Source organism: Odocoileus virginianus, chromosome 17 (genome assembly GCF_023699985.2).
Source record: "Odocoileus virginianus isolate 20LAN1187 ecotype Illinois chromosome 17, Ovbor_1.2, whole genome shotgun sequence".
Lineage (NCBI taxonomy): Eukaryota > Metazoa > Chordata > Mammalia > Artiodactyla > Cervidae > Odocoileus > Odocoileus virginianus.
Window position 1 is genome coordinate 25,720,977 of NC_069690.1, and position 12,997 is coordinate 25,733,973.

The window sequence follows — 12,997 nt, forward strand, 5'->3', positions numbered from 1 at the left end:
CCAAACCCCTCCTCTGTGCCCCGCGGGACTCCCCGACCCGGTCTGCCCAGCGGGCGGAGCCCCCAAAGTTGGCGGGGCCGGAGCGCCTCCCGTGGGCGAGAGGCACGCGAAAAGAGGGGCCGAGGCGAGTGTTCTTAGACTGCGTTTATTGGCTCCTTAGAAATCAGAGTCAGTAACAACTGTACAGAGGCCCGAGCCCCGGCCCCCGCCTTCCCTACTCGCGCCCGGGCCGGAAAAGCAGCTTCACTGGGGCACGGGGAGACGCCTCTGGGATTCACAGTAACCAGGGAACAGAAACGGAAATAAATTAAGTTTATGGGGGAGGAGTCGCGGGGAGTCAGGCTCCCCAGATCAGTGCATGGACAGGGTTTCCCGGGGTCTGCGGCCGGGCTTCCCGCTGCACCCTCACCTCGGAGGGAGGGACGTCCCCTTCCGCTGGGGCACGGAAACAAGCTCCGCTTCCCAGCTAGTCTGAGAGCCTGCCCACACGCTTCTGTGCATCTGCCAGGCTGAGCACCGTGCATGTCGCGGGGCGCTGGAATGACCTGGAGGCAGTCATCATTCCGAGTCCACGGGCCCTGGCCCAACTGTGCTTGTAGTGGTGCGGCCTCGCCCCTCACTCCACCCGTACCAGCAGGGCATAGAGAAGCGTGGCCCCCTTCTCCTTGGTCACCCACTCAAGTTCGGCTGGACTGAAGTGAGGGTCGGGAGGCTCTCTGAGGGCCGCGGAAGGGGGTCCCGGGGTGTAAGAGCCAGGGCGCACACACACTTGGAACGCCACCTGGGCCTGGTGCGTCCGCTGGGATTTGGGGTCCCGGAATCTGTCAGGTAACAAGCAGAAATAGGGCAGTGAGGCCTCTGGCCCCCAGTACCTCTGCCCCTTGGCAACTGCAACCACCTCAATTAGCAACAGGCCCTCCTGTATGCTATTCCTTAGTCATTCCTTCCTTATAGGGGCTTGGCTGCAGCCTTGTCTCTACCTGAAATGGTCTTCCTCCCAATGCCTGCTCGACTGACTCCGTCCTGCCCGTGTCTTTGCTCAGATTCACCTTCTTAGTGATATCTACTTGTATGCTCCAACCACACTCTTGATCCACTTCACTCTGCTCTACTTTTCGCTTCCATAGTACTTGTCACCTTTAAAAATACTAAATAACTGGGTTCCCTTCTTTGTTCTTTGTGATAGAACAAAATAAATGGTACTTGTACAAAGACTGTGAATGAAGGGCTGGCTGGAGACTGAGGAAACAGGAAGACAAGGTGGACATGAGGGAATCATGGAGACTCATGTGGCCCTGGGCCCCCTCCCGTGTACTCACTGCACTTTGGATGCCAGGGTCTCAGCCCCAGCATATTGGAGGGAGGGGGAAAGCAGCACTGGAGGGGGCTGCTCCTCCCGGGGGGGTGCACAGTTCTCTCCAGGCTCCTCAAACCCTGTCCCAGGCTCTCCCTTCAAGGGCCGGCAGCTCAGGATGGAAGCAGTGCCTGCAAGGGAGGAGAGCAGGGTCAGGGTGGCCCTCCTACCACCCACAGGCCCACCTGCCCTGGTTCTGCTGGCGCTTCGTACCTGCCCCTAGCTCCCCTCGGTCCAGCACCCTCCGGACAGCCGCTACATTGCTCCCATGGTAGGCCATGTGCCACTTCTTGGTTAGCGTCCCAGCCTCCAGGCGGGGGTTCACCCTAGCATGTAGACAGATAGGACAAGGTCATTGGCTCCCCAAGGTCATTCCCCAGACAAGAAGTTTTGTCTTCTACACGCCCTCTCAGGACCTTTTCTCAAGGTGGGCAAAGAATAGTGCGGGAGGCACACGATCCTTCCCTCTATGTACCTGAGGTTGAACCTGCACCAGCCAAAGGGCAGAGCGTATTCACGGGGGGGCTCCCCACGGCGCCTGTGGGCCTCGTCCCCTCGAAGTTTTCGGCAAGACTCACAGTAGCATAGGCTACGCTTTGGCGGAGGCATGAAATAGTCCTCTGTGGAGAGTAAGCAGCAGACTGTGGCATGGCCCCCACCCTGGGTCTCTTCCAGGGGCTCCGGCCATGGCCCTGGGCTGGGCTGGGAATAAGGCAGGTTCTGGGGGCCTGGGGACTCACCAGGAAGCAGCAGCAGTTCCTGGAAACGGGAGCAAAGGGCGTGGTACTCGCAGCTTTTGAGGGGGCTAGTGGTGGGCGGTGGGCCCCAGCACACACTCTCCTTGATACCTGAGGGAGCAGAGTGGGCCCACGTCACAGGGGCTGGAGCCAGAAGTACAAAATCGGGGTGAGGTGGGATCCTGGCCCCTTGGGCTGGCTCACCATCCACCATGTCAGCTTTCTCCATGTCCCCTTGGGTTCCAGCACTTTTCCCACTGGCAGCCCCTGGTTCAGGGCTCACGATTGTCACCTGCAGAGGAGAGGGGTGGTCAGTCAGGGTGTGACCAGCCCCCAGGGCCTACTGATCCCTTCCATGAACTACCAGCTTCCTCTTTCCTAGGACTGCCCAGCCTCCTAGGTGCCACTCTTCCCACGGCCACTCACCTGCTCACACTGCCCATAGAGGTCCACAAGCGCGTGGCAGGGCTGGGGGACATCTGGCACAGCCACCCCCTGGTCCATTCCATTGATATGGAGGTGCAGCCCCCCAGAGCTGTCCAGCCGCAGTCCCAGGATGGTGCCTTCTGGACATGTGTCCAGATTTGGCCCAGATTTCTCACAGATCTAGGAGGAAAGACCTGTTGTCTTCAGGGAGATCAGACTCCCCACTGGCAGCAGCCACCGCCGCCCTTCACTAAGCTTCGCCAGCCAGTCCCTGGGTTTTGCCTCTACCCTTGCCCACTGCTTCAGTTATCTAAAGTCCACCTCCCCTTTCCCCCCTTGTGACATTCTCAATGGCAGGGATGTCGGAGGAGGCAGTGAGCCTGAGATTGTCCAGGTAATGGCACTCACACCTCTGCCCACCTGCTACAGGGCCGCTATACACCTGTGCTCCTACCTCCAGGGCTCGGGGCCCCTCTTCTCCCTTGGCCAGCCACTCCCTCTCAGAGGCAGGGCCCTCCCCTGCTCCCCACCCACCTTGAGGCCATTGTGGAAGACCCCTCGGCCCCGCAGCAGCCAGGCTGCCCGTTTGAGGGCACAGGCGGAAGCAGGGAAGTTGAGCCTCTCTGGTGGGCAGGTGATGACTCCCAGGACAAGGGAAGATGTCCACTGCCGGTTCAGGAAGTCTATCCGCACCTGGGGAGAAGGCAACTGCTCCACAATCACAGCCTCCTGTGAAGAGGTCCCCCACCCAGCAGGACCGGGCTCCTCACCCCTGACCAGGGAGAGAAGACGGCACCCCAGAGTGCAGCCTGGGATGCAGCCTGTTCTGATACCTAGAGGGACCCGGAATGGCCAATTTGTTTGTGTCCTTCCTTCTTTAAGCCTTGGTCTTGCTATTGCCTTTAAAAGGATTCTCGTCTCCAGGGGTTTCCTTCACCTGCTTAACTGACATTTTCACAGCATAACGCCCCCTCCCCTGGAAAGCATGCCCCTTTCCCACATACAGGATCAGGAGCCTTCCTGGCCTCCCCAAGCCCCTCTGCACTGCTTCCCTTATCACAGCCTTCAGGTGGGTACTTCCTGGAAACTGATCTACAACTCCCACCACAGGGTATGAGCAAACACCCAGAAAGCTAAGGGGTATGCATGCCTTCCACTTCATCCTCCACTTGGGAAAAAAAAGCCTTTCTGCAGGAGAGTTGGCCCTGGGTCACCTGGAGCAAGAGGAGCTGCAGATAAGGAGGTGTGGCCCACCTGGACCAGCAGCTGGGGCACCAGGGGCTGGTTGACGACAACGATGCCCTGGTTGTAGCTGGCCACTCGCGTAGCCGTACGGTTCCCATTGGACAAGAGAATATTCTTCCCATGGTTCTCCAGGAACTCGAGGGCTGTGGGCATAATGGCCACTTGGTTCTGGCCCTGGTAAGGAGAGACTGAGCTACTGGGGGTGCCGACTCAAAACCAATTCACCCCACCAGGATGGACATAGAGCCTGCCAATAAGCCTCTGCCCATCCAGGACTAGATCAGGGAATCCGAAAATGACCTGGTGGCTGATGGCCCACCAACAGTCCATCCCTGAGCCCAGTGGTTCCTGCTGCCACCTCTTACTTCCAGGCCATGCTCCTCGCCTTCGTCGTCCTCCTCGCCCTCGCTGCCGGTATCCGAGCTGGGGGAAGGAGGCTGAGTGCCTTCTGGCTCATCCAGACGGGTGGAGCTGACAATAGAGACACTCCGGACTGGCCCATATAGATCCAACACAGCCCACACACTCTGGGGGCACACAGACCGAGGTTAGGAATTAGCGGAGAACCTCGATCCTCCTCCAGACCCACGGAAGGTCTGGGGTCTACCTTGGCGATGCCAGTGGCTGCAGGACCCATGTCCTCTCCGTCTACCAGGACGTGCATTGTGTCGTCTGCCCCTCGGCGAATGCCTACACGGCTTCCCACCTAGAGCCAAGGCGTGGCAAGGACGAGGGCTCAGCCCACCTCTCCCCACTGCCCCCACTCCCGGGCCCACCCCCGGCCCCGGGGTCGGCTGCCTCACCCCCAGCCTCTCCAGGTTCCGGCCATAGTTCATCCTCTGGAGTTGCCCGTCCCGCCTCACTTCACAGCTGGACACCATCCAGGTGGTCTTCGTCCGGAGCTCTGGCAGGGAGGGAGGCAGTCCCGGGCCCCCGCCCGCACCGGGCCCCATGTCCCCAGGCGCTAGTGTGGTCAGCCCTAAGCGGAGGGAGCCGGCCCACTTCTCATCCAGCTCCTCCACCTTTACCTGGGAGGCAGAGGAGCCCTTAGCACACTGCAGGAGGATGGGAAGCAGGCTGGCCCTGCCATGGAGGCTTGGTGGCCCCCTGGGTCACATCGCCACAGCCCACCTCGAAGATCTCCTCAGTCCTGAGCTCCTTGGTGCTGAAGACCAGGCCATGGGCGTAGCCGGCTGCTCGCACCGCCCTCGTGCCGTCTTCTTCCAGAGCGATGTTCTTGCCGCAGGTGCTGTGGAATCTGTGGGCCACGCCAGCCACTGTGGGAAGACAGCACCAGAGGAGGGGGAGGATTGGGGCAGCAAGCTTCAGAAAGGATAGGGTGAGGCTTTCAGATGCAGCAGGAAGTTGACATGATAGTTCCACCTCCAGTCTTCCCTCAAGACCTCTGATACCTCTTTCACCACAGCAGGACTCAGTCCCAAACCTGCCATGCCCAGCAATGGTGTCCCAACCCTCTGGTGGCAGGGAAGCATCCAGGCCCTGTGTCCAGGTGGAACTTCCTCCCCTCTTCTTGGCTGCTCCCCACCAGAGGCTGAGCCCTCCCCCTTCCCCTGGGTCTACCACTGCTGCAGCCAGCCTGTTTGAACAGCTTGCCTGACTTAGAGGCTGCACCCCGCAGGCCCACCACAGGCAGACAGAGCCCTTCCCCCCTCCCTCCCTGCCGGCTAAACCTGGGGAGTGCAGGGGGAAGGACTTCTCAGTGGCGGTGTTGCTGGTCGCCAGGCTGTTGTCCATGGGGCCGGTGGCATTGGTGATGGACACTTGGACGCACTGGCCGTACAGATCCACTACTGCATACACCTCTGGGTAAGAACGGAAGGTGTCAGGAGCCCAATAGCCTGGGGTGGGCTGGGCCGAAGGTGGCAGGTCGAAAGCCACAGAATAGTCACCTTTACCGGGAGGCAAGCCTGAGCACGCAGCGCCTTGGTCCTGGCCGTTGATGAAGTAGTGCAGGTCGCCCTTGGCCGTGCGCATCATACCGATGCGGGCGCCAGTGCCCAGCGCGTCAAGATCACACCCGTAGTTGTTGCGCATGGTGTTCCCATCTTGCATGATAGCCGTGCCGCTGCAGGGATAACAGAACGGGTAGGTCGGCCTCCCAGCTTCCTCCCCACACAGGCCTCTGCCCCATCTCTGCTTGTCAGAATCGTCCAGGGCCTTGGACTGGGATGCTAACCTAGGGTGTGAGACCCAATCTTGTCTCCTACACCCTGGGAACCCCCCTGGCAAAAGTAGAGGCTACCATTAGTGTCTAGGTGGAGGGAACAGCCAGACCACCTTGGTCTGTCATGGTCTACAGTTACCATAAGCCCCAAACCCTGCTTCCCTCATCCCGGCCAGCTCCACCAAGCTGGCTGCCAAAGCAGACAGCCCAACCTCAGCATCCATGTGTCATAGTCAATGTCTGTCATAGTATTGGGGAATTCAAGGTCCTCCGGCCGAATAGCGGTCACTCCTAGAAGGAGGCAGGGGTGGGTCAGAGCCGAGGCCCCAGCTTCTGGCAGCCAGCACCTCCCCAGCACATGTATACACACACACACACACACACACACACACACACACACACACACGCCCCTCACCAGCCTCAATGGAGCCTGACCAGCGGTCCACCATCTTCTGAATGACGATTTCAAACAGCTCGCCATCTCTCAGGGCTCTGCCAGGAGAATGGCCATCAGACAGGCCCCACTTGGGTGGCTGATGCTGAGCAGTAGGGAAGTGGGGACATAAAAGTCCAGACACTGACCGGTTGGAGATGACAATGGCATCGTTGAACTCGCTGCGGCAATTGTGGCGGAGCGCAGTACGGCCCCCGTTGGTGATGACGGCATTGCTGCCGTGCAGCTGGTGGAATCGGAGGTCCGAGCCCCCAGCCCCAGACGATGGGGAACTTGGGGACACCTGGTTGTTTCCCTCAGGGAGTGGTTCAGGGACTGGGGGCACCTCTGCAAGTGGACATCACCCTTTAGGCCTACAGCCATCTCTGAGGCCTCCCAAGGCCACCCCAGCCCCTGCCCAGCCCGGCCCTCACCCACGTCGTCCACAATGGTGGCCTGGGCCGCCTGGCCATAGAGATCCACGACGGCATAGACTCCTGGGGGCACATTCCAGGCAGCGGGACCCTGAGTCATGCCATTGACGAAGAAGTGGAGAGTCCCATCCTCCCGCCGCACCACGCCCACCGTGTCCCCTGCCTTGGAAGAAGGGGGGCTGGAGTGAGGAGTCAGGCCGAGTTCCTGCCTGGGCTGGCCCTTCAGCAGCCCCACCTGGCCTACCTCCCCGCTATCGACAGGTGGCGGCTCCCCCAGTCTCCCACCTTGAGTCGGTCCAGGTTGTGCCCGTATTCATCCAAGATGGTCGTCCCATTGTGCATCACCCCATTCCCTGTCATCATCCAGGTCCCTAGTGGACAACGAGTGGCAGAAGTCATGAAGAGGAAGCCAAGGCTTCTCTCCTTTACACAGTAGTCCCCCAGTTACTGCCGGAAGCTACCAGTCCAGCCTGCCTTTTCTTCTCAGGGCAGAGCCAGAATATTCTGCAGTTCTCACGCCAACCACAGGCCCTGTACACATGGCATGCCTCAGGCACTCAATGTGTCATCACAAACGTGACAAGTGAAAGAGGGTCTGGAAAACAGGGACAGCTTCCCCCCAGCATTTTATCCTGGCCCTGCCCTTCCTGGGAGCTCACCAGAGCGCAAGTTGGTCATGGTGGAGGGCAACTGGAGGTAGGCAGGGTTGTGGGTGGTGACGCCAATCTCGATGGAGCCAGCCCACTTGTCCACCATCTTGTCGATGCGCACCTGGAACACCTCTCCGTCCCGCAGGGCTCTGCTGCTCAGCACCACGCCGTGATTGAAGTCGTCGGTGGCACTGAGGGCATGGCAAGTGGGGACTCAGATCCACCCCCCAACAGTGCTCCAAAGCTCAGCCCTGCAACACCCAGCTGACACCCACTGCCCAAGTCAAGCACCTGCAGTCCACACTCCAGGAGGCCCCCCGACCAGACTCCCACTGCCTCCCACTTGCCCAACCTCCCCCAATCCCCTTATAGCCCCTCCGCAGGCTTCTTCCCACCCCATGGGCCATACTGGGGCCTCAGGGCAGTGCGTCCCTCGTGGGTGATGGCTGCCTTCTGCCCACAGTTGGGGTGGAAGAGCAGGCGCTCGGGTTCTGCCTGGGTTGTAGGAGCAGCCCGGCGGAGAGCACCCTCAGGGGACAGAGCCCGCAGGATGGCATTGTTCCGGCGAAGGCGGTCACTGTGGTTGTTATTGTGGACGATGGTCACCTTCACGGCCATCCCATACAAGTCCACCACACCATACACCACTGGGGGCGTCAAGGGGGTCGCCACACCTGCAGGAGGGAAGGTATGGGGGTGGAGGAATGATGGCCGTCTCATTGTGCATGGGACGAGGGGAGAAGAATCAATAAAGGGAGAATGAGATAGGACCCCCCACCTCAGTGAAAGCCCTGGCCCAGGGGCTCTCTCTGAGCTTCTCCTTACCCTGATCAATGCCATTAATGAAGAAGTGCAGAGCAGAGTTGGACTTCCTTGTGAGACCAATGTGGTCACCCTCCTATTCAAAGCAGAAAAATAAAAACCTGGAATCTTTTGACAGCTGAGCTCCAGACTTGTCCTGGAGACAGGGAACAGAGTAGTCCTCCAGCCTTCCCATCAACCAATGCGACAGGGGAACAGCTCCAACTGGTTCCCATGCATCTCAGACCACTCCGAATGTTCAAGGCAAGTCAGGCACTATGTTAAACTATCTTATCAACACCAACTCAACCTTCATGGCACTCTATCAAATAGTACTGACAGGATCATTTTCAGACATTAAGGAAAAAAAAAAACTACCCAAAAAAATGAGCTTCTGGCCGCAGGTCACCACCACCAAAGGCCAAACTGAAAGAAGAATGGACCCATCTGACTGCAAAATCTGAGTGCTTAACAGTTGGGCAGCCCTGCCTTCTCAGAAGGAAAAGTGAAAGTCAATCATTTGTGTCCAACTCTTTGTGACCCCACGGACTGTAGCCTGCCAGGCTCCTCTGTTCATGGAATTTTCCAGGCCAGAATACTGGAGCGGGTAACCGTTCTCATCTCCAGGGGATCTTCCCAAACCATGGATCAAGCCCAGGTCTCCTGCACTGCAGGCAGACTTTACCGTCTGAGCCACCAGGGAAGCCCTTCTCAGAAGGAACCTTCAGACAAAAGATAAAGGGCGTTCCTTGCTCCAGGTCAGACAGCACGGGGCCCAGGCAGGACTGCTCGGTATATACCGGGGTACCCCTAGAGAGAGGCCGGCGCTGTGTCCACCCTCACCTGCAGCTCATCCAGGCTGAATTCACAGTACTCCCGGCGGGTGCCCTTGCCATTGGTCAGGATCCCACAGCCGCTCATCATGATGGTGCCTGGGAAAGCAGACACCTTGGTTAGGGTATGGGCTCCCTGCACCTCGGTGACCACAGGCCACGCCCCCACCATGCCAGGGGTTGGTACCTGACTGCAGGTTGGTCATGGTGGCTGGGTACTCCAGATTGTTGGGGTTGTGGGTGGTGACACCAATCTCAATGGAGCCTGACCACTTATCTACGAGCTTATCGATGCGGATCTTGGGTGGAATGACAGTGGAAGGGAGAGGGGAAATGTAAACGCAGAGGAAAAAAATCTCTCCGCCCTTTGTACTTCCCTAGGCCACCTCCACCCTCTTCTAGCATTGGGGATCGAGCCCCATTTCTACTTCCCAGAGGGTGAGACACTGGCCAGGCCCCAGCACCCTGCACACCTCAAACATCTCATTGTCCCGGAGCGGGCGGTTGGTCATGACAACCCCGTTGTTGAATTCATCCAGGGGCCGGCGGCGCTCAGCAGTCTTATTATTGTTGCTGAGCTTGATGAGGGTTCCACACTTCTCATGGAAAAGGAGAGCATCGTTGGAGGTGACAATGGGTGAGGTGGCAGCACCGCTAGGCCCCAGTGCTTCCCCTGCTGGAGGGGAGCTCAGGTTCACATTTAGGAGCCCCCCGTTGTACGCAGACAGGATGGCATTGCTCACCACCTCGGAGAGCTCCATGCTGGCAAAGTCTGCAACAGCAGGACACAGGAAGGAAGCAGAAATGAGTCTTCTCAGTCTCAGGCTCACCATGCTCTCCCTACCCCTCTCCTGAGGTACCCCCCTGTCCACCTCACGTCCCGCTCCCCTTCCCAGGCCTCCCAGGAACCCTCACCATTATGCGACTCAAGGCTGTTAGGAAACGTCTCCGGTCGGGCCTGCGCTGGGGATACCATGAAGGCTGGGGACCAGGTGGAATGGGAGGGGAATAAGGGTTCAGCCCCTGTTGCAGGGACCACAGTCAAGAGACCCCTCCACTAGCCCCTGCTCTCCCAGCCCACACCCAGCCTCACCTGTCATTGTCTTGCCCCACCCCCCGCTCCTTCAGCCATTTCCTCTGCCCCATCCCCCCACCACTGCCCTAGCTGCATTCTCACCTTCATCCCCAGAGGTCCCCTGTTCAGCCAAGGCAGAATCTTCAGGGGGGGCAGAGGGCTCAAGGGGAGGCGTGGGGCTGGGAATAGGGGGGCTGAAGCTCGGCTCAGGGGGGAGCACAGTGATCTGTGTGCACTTGCCGTAAAGGTCCACGACGGCCCAGACACGAGCTGGAAGACCCGTGGCAGCCACACCGCAATCCCGCCCGTTCACCCAGAGCCGCAGCTCCCCGGCAGCCGTGCGCTCCACGCCCACACGGTCCCCTTCGCCAAGCTGGTCGAGGTCCTGCCCATACTCCTCCAGCACAGACCGTCCATCCCTCAGCACCGAGCAGCCCGATACTACCCACGAGCCCCCCTTCAGCCCTGTGGCGCTGCTTGGGAAATCCAGCACACTGGGGTCCAGTGCCGTCACCCCAATCTCAATGGAGCCACTCCAGGAGTTGACCTGTGATGGGGCGGTGGACAGTGGCTCAGGATGGGCTACGAAGGGGTCTCCCACATTTCACAGGTCACTGTGTCCCCCTCTTCCCACCTCTCAGACAGCTAACTGGGCTTTGCTCTCTTGAGATAGGAGGCATCCCCAATCCAGGGATCCAGTCCCAGAAAGTATTTTCTGGACTTTGGTCTCAGGGAATGATTAGGCCTGCTCTCCTTTAGCAACTCTCTTCTGTACTCTGGGTGCACGCTGTCTACGAGCCCATGCACTTCCCACACTGGCTCACCAAGCTGGCTAAATTCCCTGGCTCCAGCCTCCTGCCATCTCTAACTGCTCTGGTCTCTGTGGCCCCTTAACCAGTAAAATTCACAGCTCTCTAATTCTTGCTGGTGTATTGCTCACTCTCTCTCTCTGGGCCTCTCTCCTAGGCTCTGACTGCACTCACTCTCCTCCCAAATTCTACCTCTGTGCACCTGGCATTTCCGCCGCATCACTGCACAGGCACACACATCTCTTGCTTCGAGTATCTCTCCTCACCCATCTTTCTGTCCCCATCGGTGTGCGTTTGTCCTTCAATGGTTGTTCTTTTCTTGGTTATCTCTCTTCGCCTTCCATCACATCTCTGACATCTCTCCATCCTCCATCTCCCAGAAATTATCGCAGGGGGATTGTTCTCTAATCATTATAGTGGGTGGGGCCCCGTGTCCCTTCCCTGCTCCTGGGTCTTGACAAAACTCAAGCTCTCCTTGTCTCCTTCTCTTTGTGACTTAATGTTTCCGCTTCATGGTTCCTTCCTGCCCATCACCTGGTGTCCTGGCTAGCGGTTCCCTCTAGGTATCCGGTAATGTGGGCTACCCTAGCTGTCCTCCCCCATCACCTTCTGGTCCCCTCCCACCACCCTCCACATCTCGCTTCCGCGGCCGCAGCTCCGCACCTTGCGATCGATGCGGACGGTGAAGACGCGTCCATCGCGCAAGGGTTCCCGACTCAACACCAGCCCGTGGTTAAACTCCTGGCCTGGCTGCTGCCGCCGCGCTGTACGCCCACAGGCCGACAAGCTCACCAAGCGCCCGGTGCGCGGGTGCAGCTCCCCGCCGCTGCCCAGACCCCCGCCGGACCCCGGCCCTGGGCCGCTCCCGCCGGGGCCACCACCCCCACCCGGCCCCGGCCCGGGGCCTCCCCCGGAGCCCCCATTCCCACCCGACCCCGCCGCCATCGCCGCTGACACCGGGGCCGCGCGACAGCCGCGCTTGGCGGCACCGTGGCAACCGCGGTGTACGGACGCCCTGGGGGAATAGGACTCGGGGCTGGGGCCAGATATGCTTTACGGCAGTGCCGGGCAATAAAGCATCCCGGAGTAGGGAACTAAGGACTACTACGGTGGGAAGAGAAAGGACGACAGGGTCGGGCAGGTTTGCTTTACGGCACGGGCGAGGTGACGGAGTGGCTCCAGAGGGGCGAAGACGAGCCGGGAGCTTTTGCGACAGTGGGAGAAACGACTGCCGCAGGCACCTTTACGACTTGGGGGTGGTGCCCAAACACTTTCAGCTTTGCGACACCGACGACCCTGCCTTCGTCGAGGACAGGCAACGCTGAAGTAATCGCTTTACGGCAAGAGGAGGTGAGGTCTTTCCTTTGCTCCACGCGCCTCGAAGCGGTGTGAGCGGGCCTTGAGCACATAGAGGTAGCTTTGTAAATAAAGAGGGTCACACTGTGTACCATTTGAGACCGGATATGTCTTTCCGACAGTGTCGCAATCCCTCCACTTCTCCGCAGAAAGAGAGCGGGCTGGCTTTTGGGGCGAAAAGAGTTCGCGGATGTTTTTAGACAAGCCCATCTTGAACTCTAGTCCAACCAAACTTAGGTTTTAAAGCCACGAATAAAGAGTCCAAAGGAACCCTGGCAGGTAGTTTCAGGCAACGACGCTGACAGTCCTCAAAGACTGCCACCCTCAGAGCTTTTAACAACAACCCCCCAGACGCTCACGCTTCAATTGGAGTGTGTGTGACGTCACAATTAGGTTTCTCGCACCATGTCCGGGACCCCTGACTACGATTGGATAATTCGGATGAGTGGTGATGGGGGAGAAGGGCGGGAACAAATCCCAGAGACAAAGAAGGGTTTTAGGGTGGGACAGAAAGGGAGGGGCAACCAGACAGTCTTCCAGCCGGAGGTCCCTAAACAATATTGATTCCGCCCCCCACGGCTCTAGGGAGCGGTGGGGGAGGTGACCCAGACCTCGCCCAAGAGTCCCCCTCCCGCCGCGGTGGGGGCGGGGCATGGGGC

General features: G+C 59.3%; 1 protein-coding gene across 10 annotated transcripts; it reads right to left on the reverse strand.

Annotated features, from left to right (window-relative positions):
• Positions 1–129: 129 nt before the first annotated feature.
• Positions 130–12,305, reverse strand: NEURL4 (neuralized E3 ubiquitin protein ligase 4). Of its 10 annotated transcripts, none has more exons than XM_070478984.1 (29): positions 11,646–12,300; positions 10,276–10,720; positions 10,014–10,121; positions 9,572–9,870; positions 9,286–9,397; positions 9,109–9,197; positions 8,290–8,362; positions 7,874–8,138; positions 7,474–7,655; positions 7,100–7,185; positions 6,819–6,993; positions 6,530–6,728; positions 6,363–6,439; positions 6,160–6,238; positions 5,679–5,848; positions 5,454–5,585; positions 4,894–5,039; positions 4,566–4,790; positions 4,370–4,468; positions 4,128–4,289; positions 3,772–3,936; positions 3,052–3,210; positions 2,518–2,697; positions 2,296–2,383; positions 2,095–2,202; positions 1,830–1,974; positions 1,568–1,680; positions 1,320–1,485; positions 130–821 (listed from the first exon to the last, which is right to left on the reverse strand). In XM_070478984.1, exons 1-29 carry the CDS (start codon positions 11,925–11,927, stop codon positions 617–619), a joined length of 4,734 nt encoding a protein of 1,577 aa, XP_070335085.1. In that variant the 5' UTR covers positions 11,928–12,300; the 3' UTR covers positions 130–616. The 10 variants fall into 10 exon arrangements, with proteins under 10 accessions (XP_070335085.1, XP_020768687.2, XP_070335087.1 ...); XM_020913028.2 differs by having other exon boundaries at positions 5,673–5,848; XM_070478986.1 differs by having other exon boundaries at positions 5,673–5,848; positions 10,014–10,079; positions 11,646–12,298.
• Between the last annotated feature and the right edge of the window lie 692 nt (positions 12,306–12,997).

Bases quoted from the DNA above. Each gene is read 5' to 3' on its own strand.
- NEURL4 (XM_020913028.2), bottom strand. From the start codon at position 11,927: ATGGCGGCGGGGTCGGGTGGGAATGGGGGCTCCGGGGGAGGCCCCGGG. The intron at 10,122-10,275 runs GTGAGAATGCAG...TCCCTGCAACAG, and splicing joins GGGGACCTCTGGGGATGAAG to GGGCTGAACCCTTATTCCCC. The intron at 6,994-7,099 runs GTGGGAGACTGG...TCCTCACTCCAG, and splicing joins ACAACCTGGACCGACTCAAG to CCCCCCTTCTTCCAAGGCAG.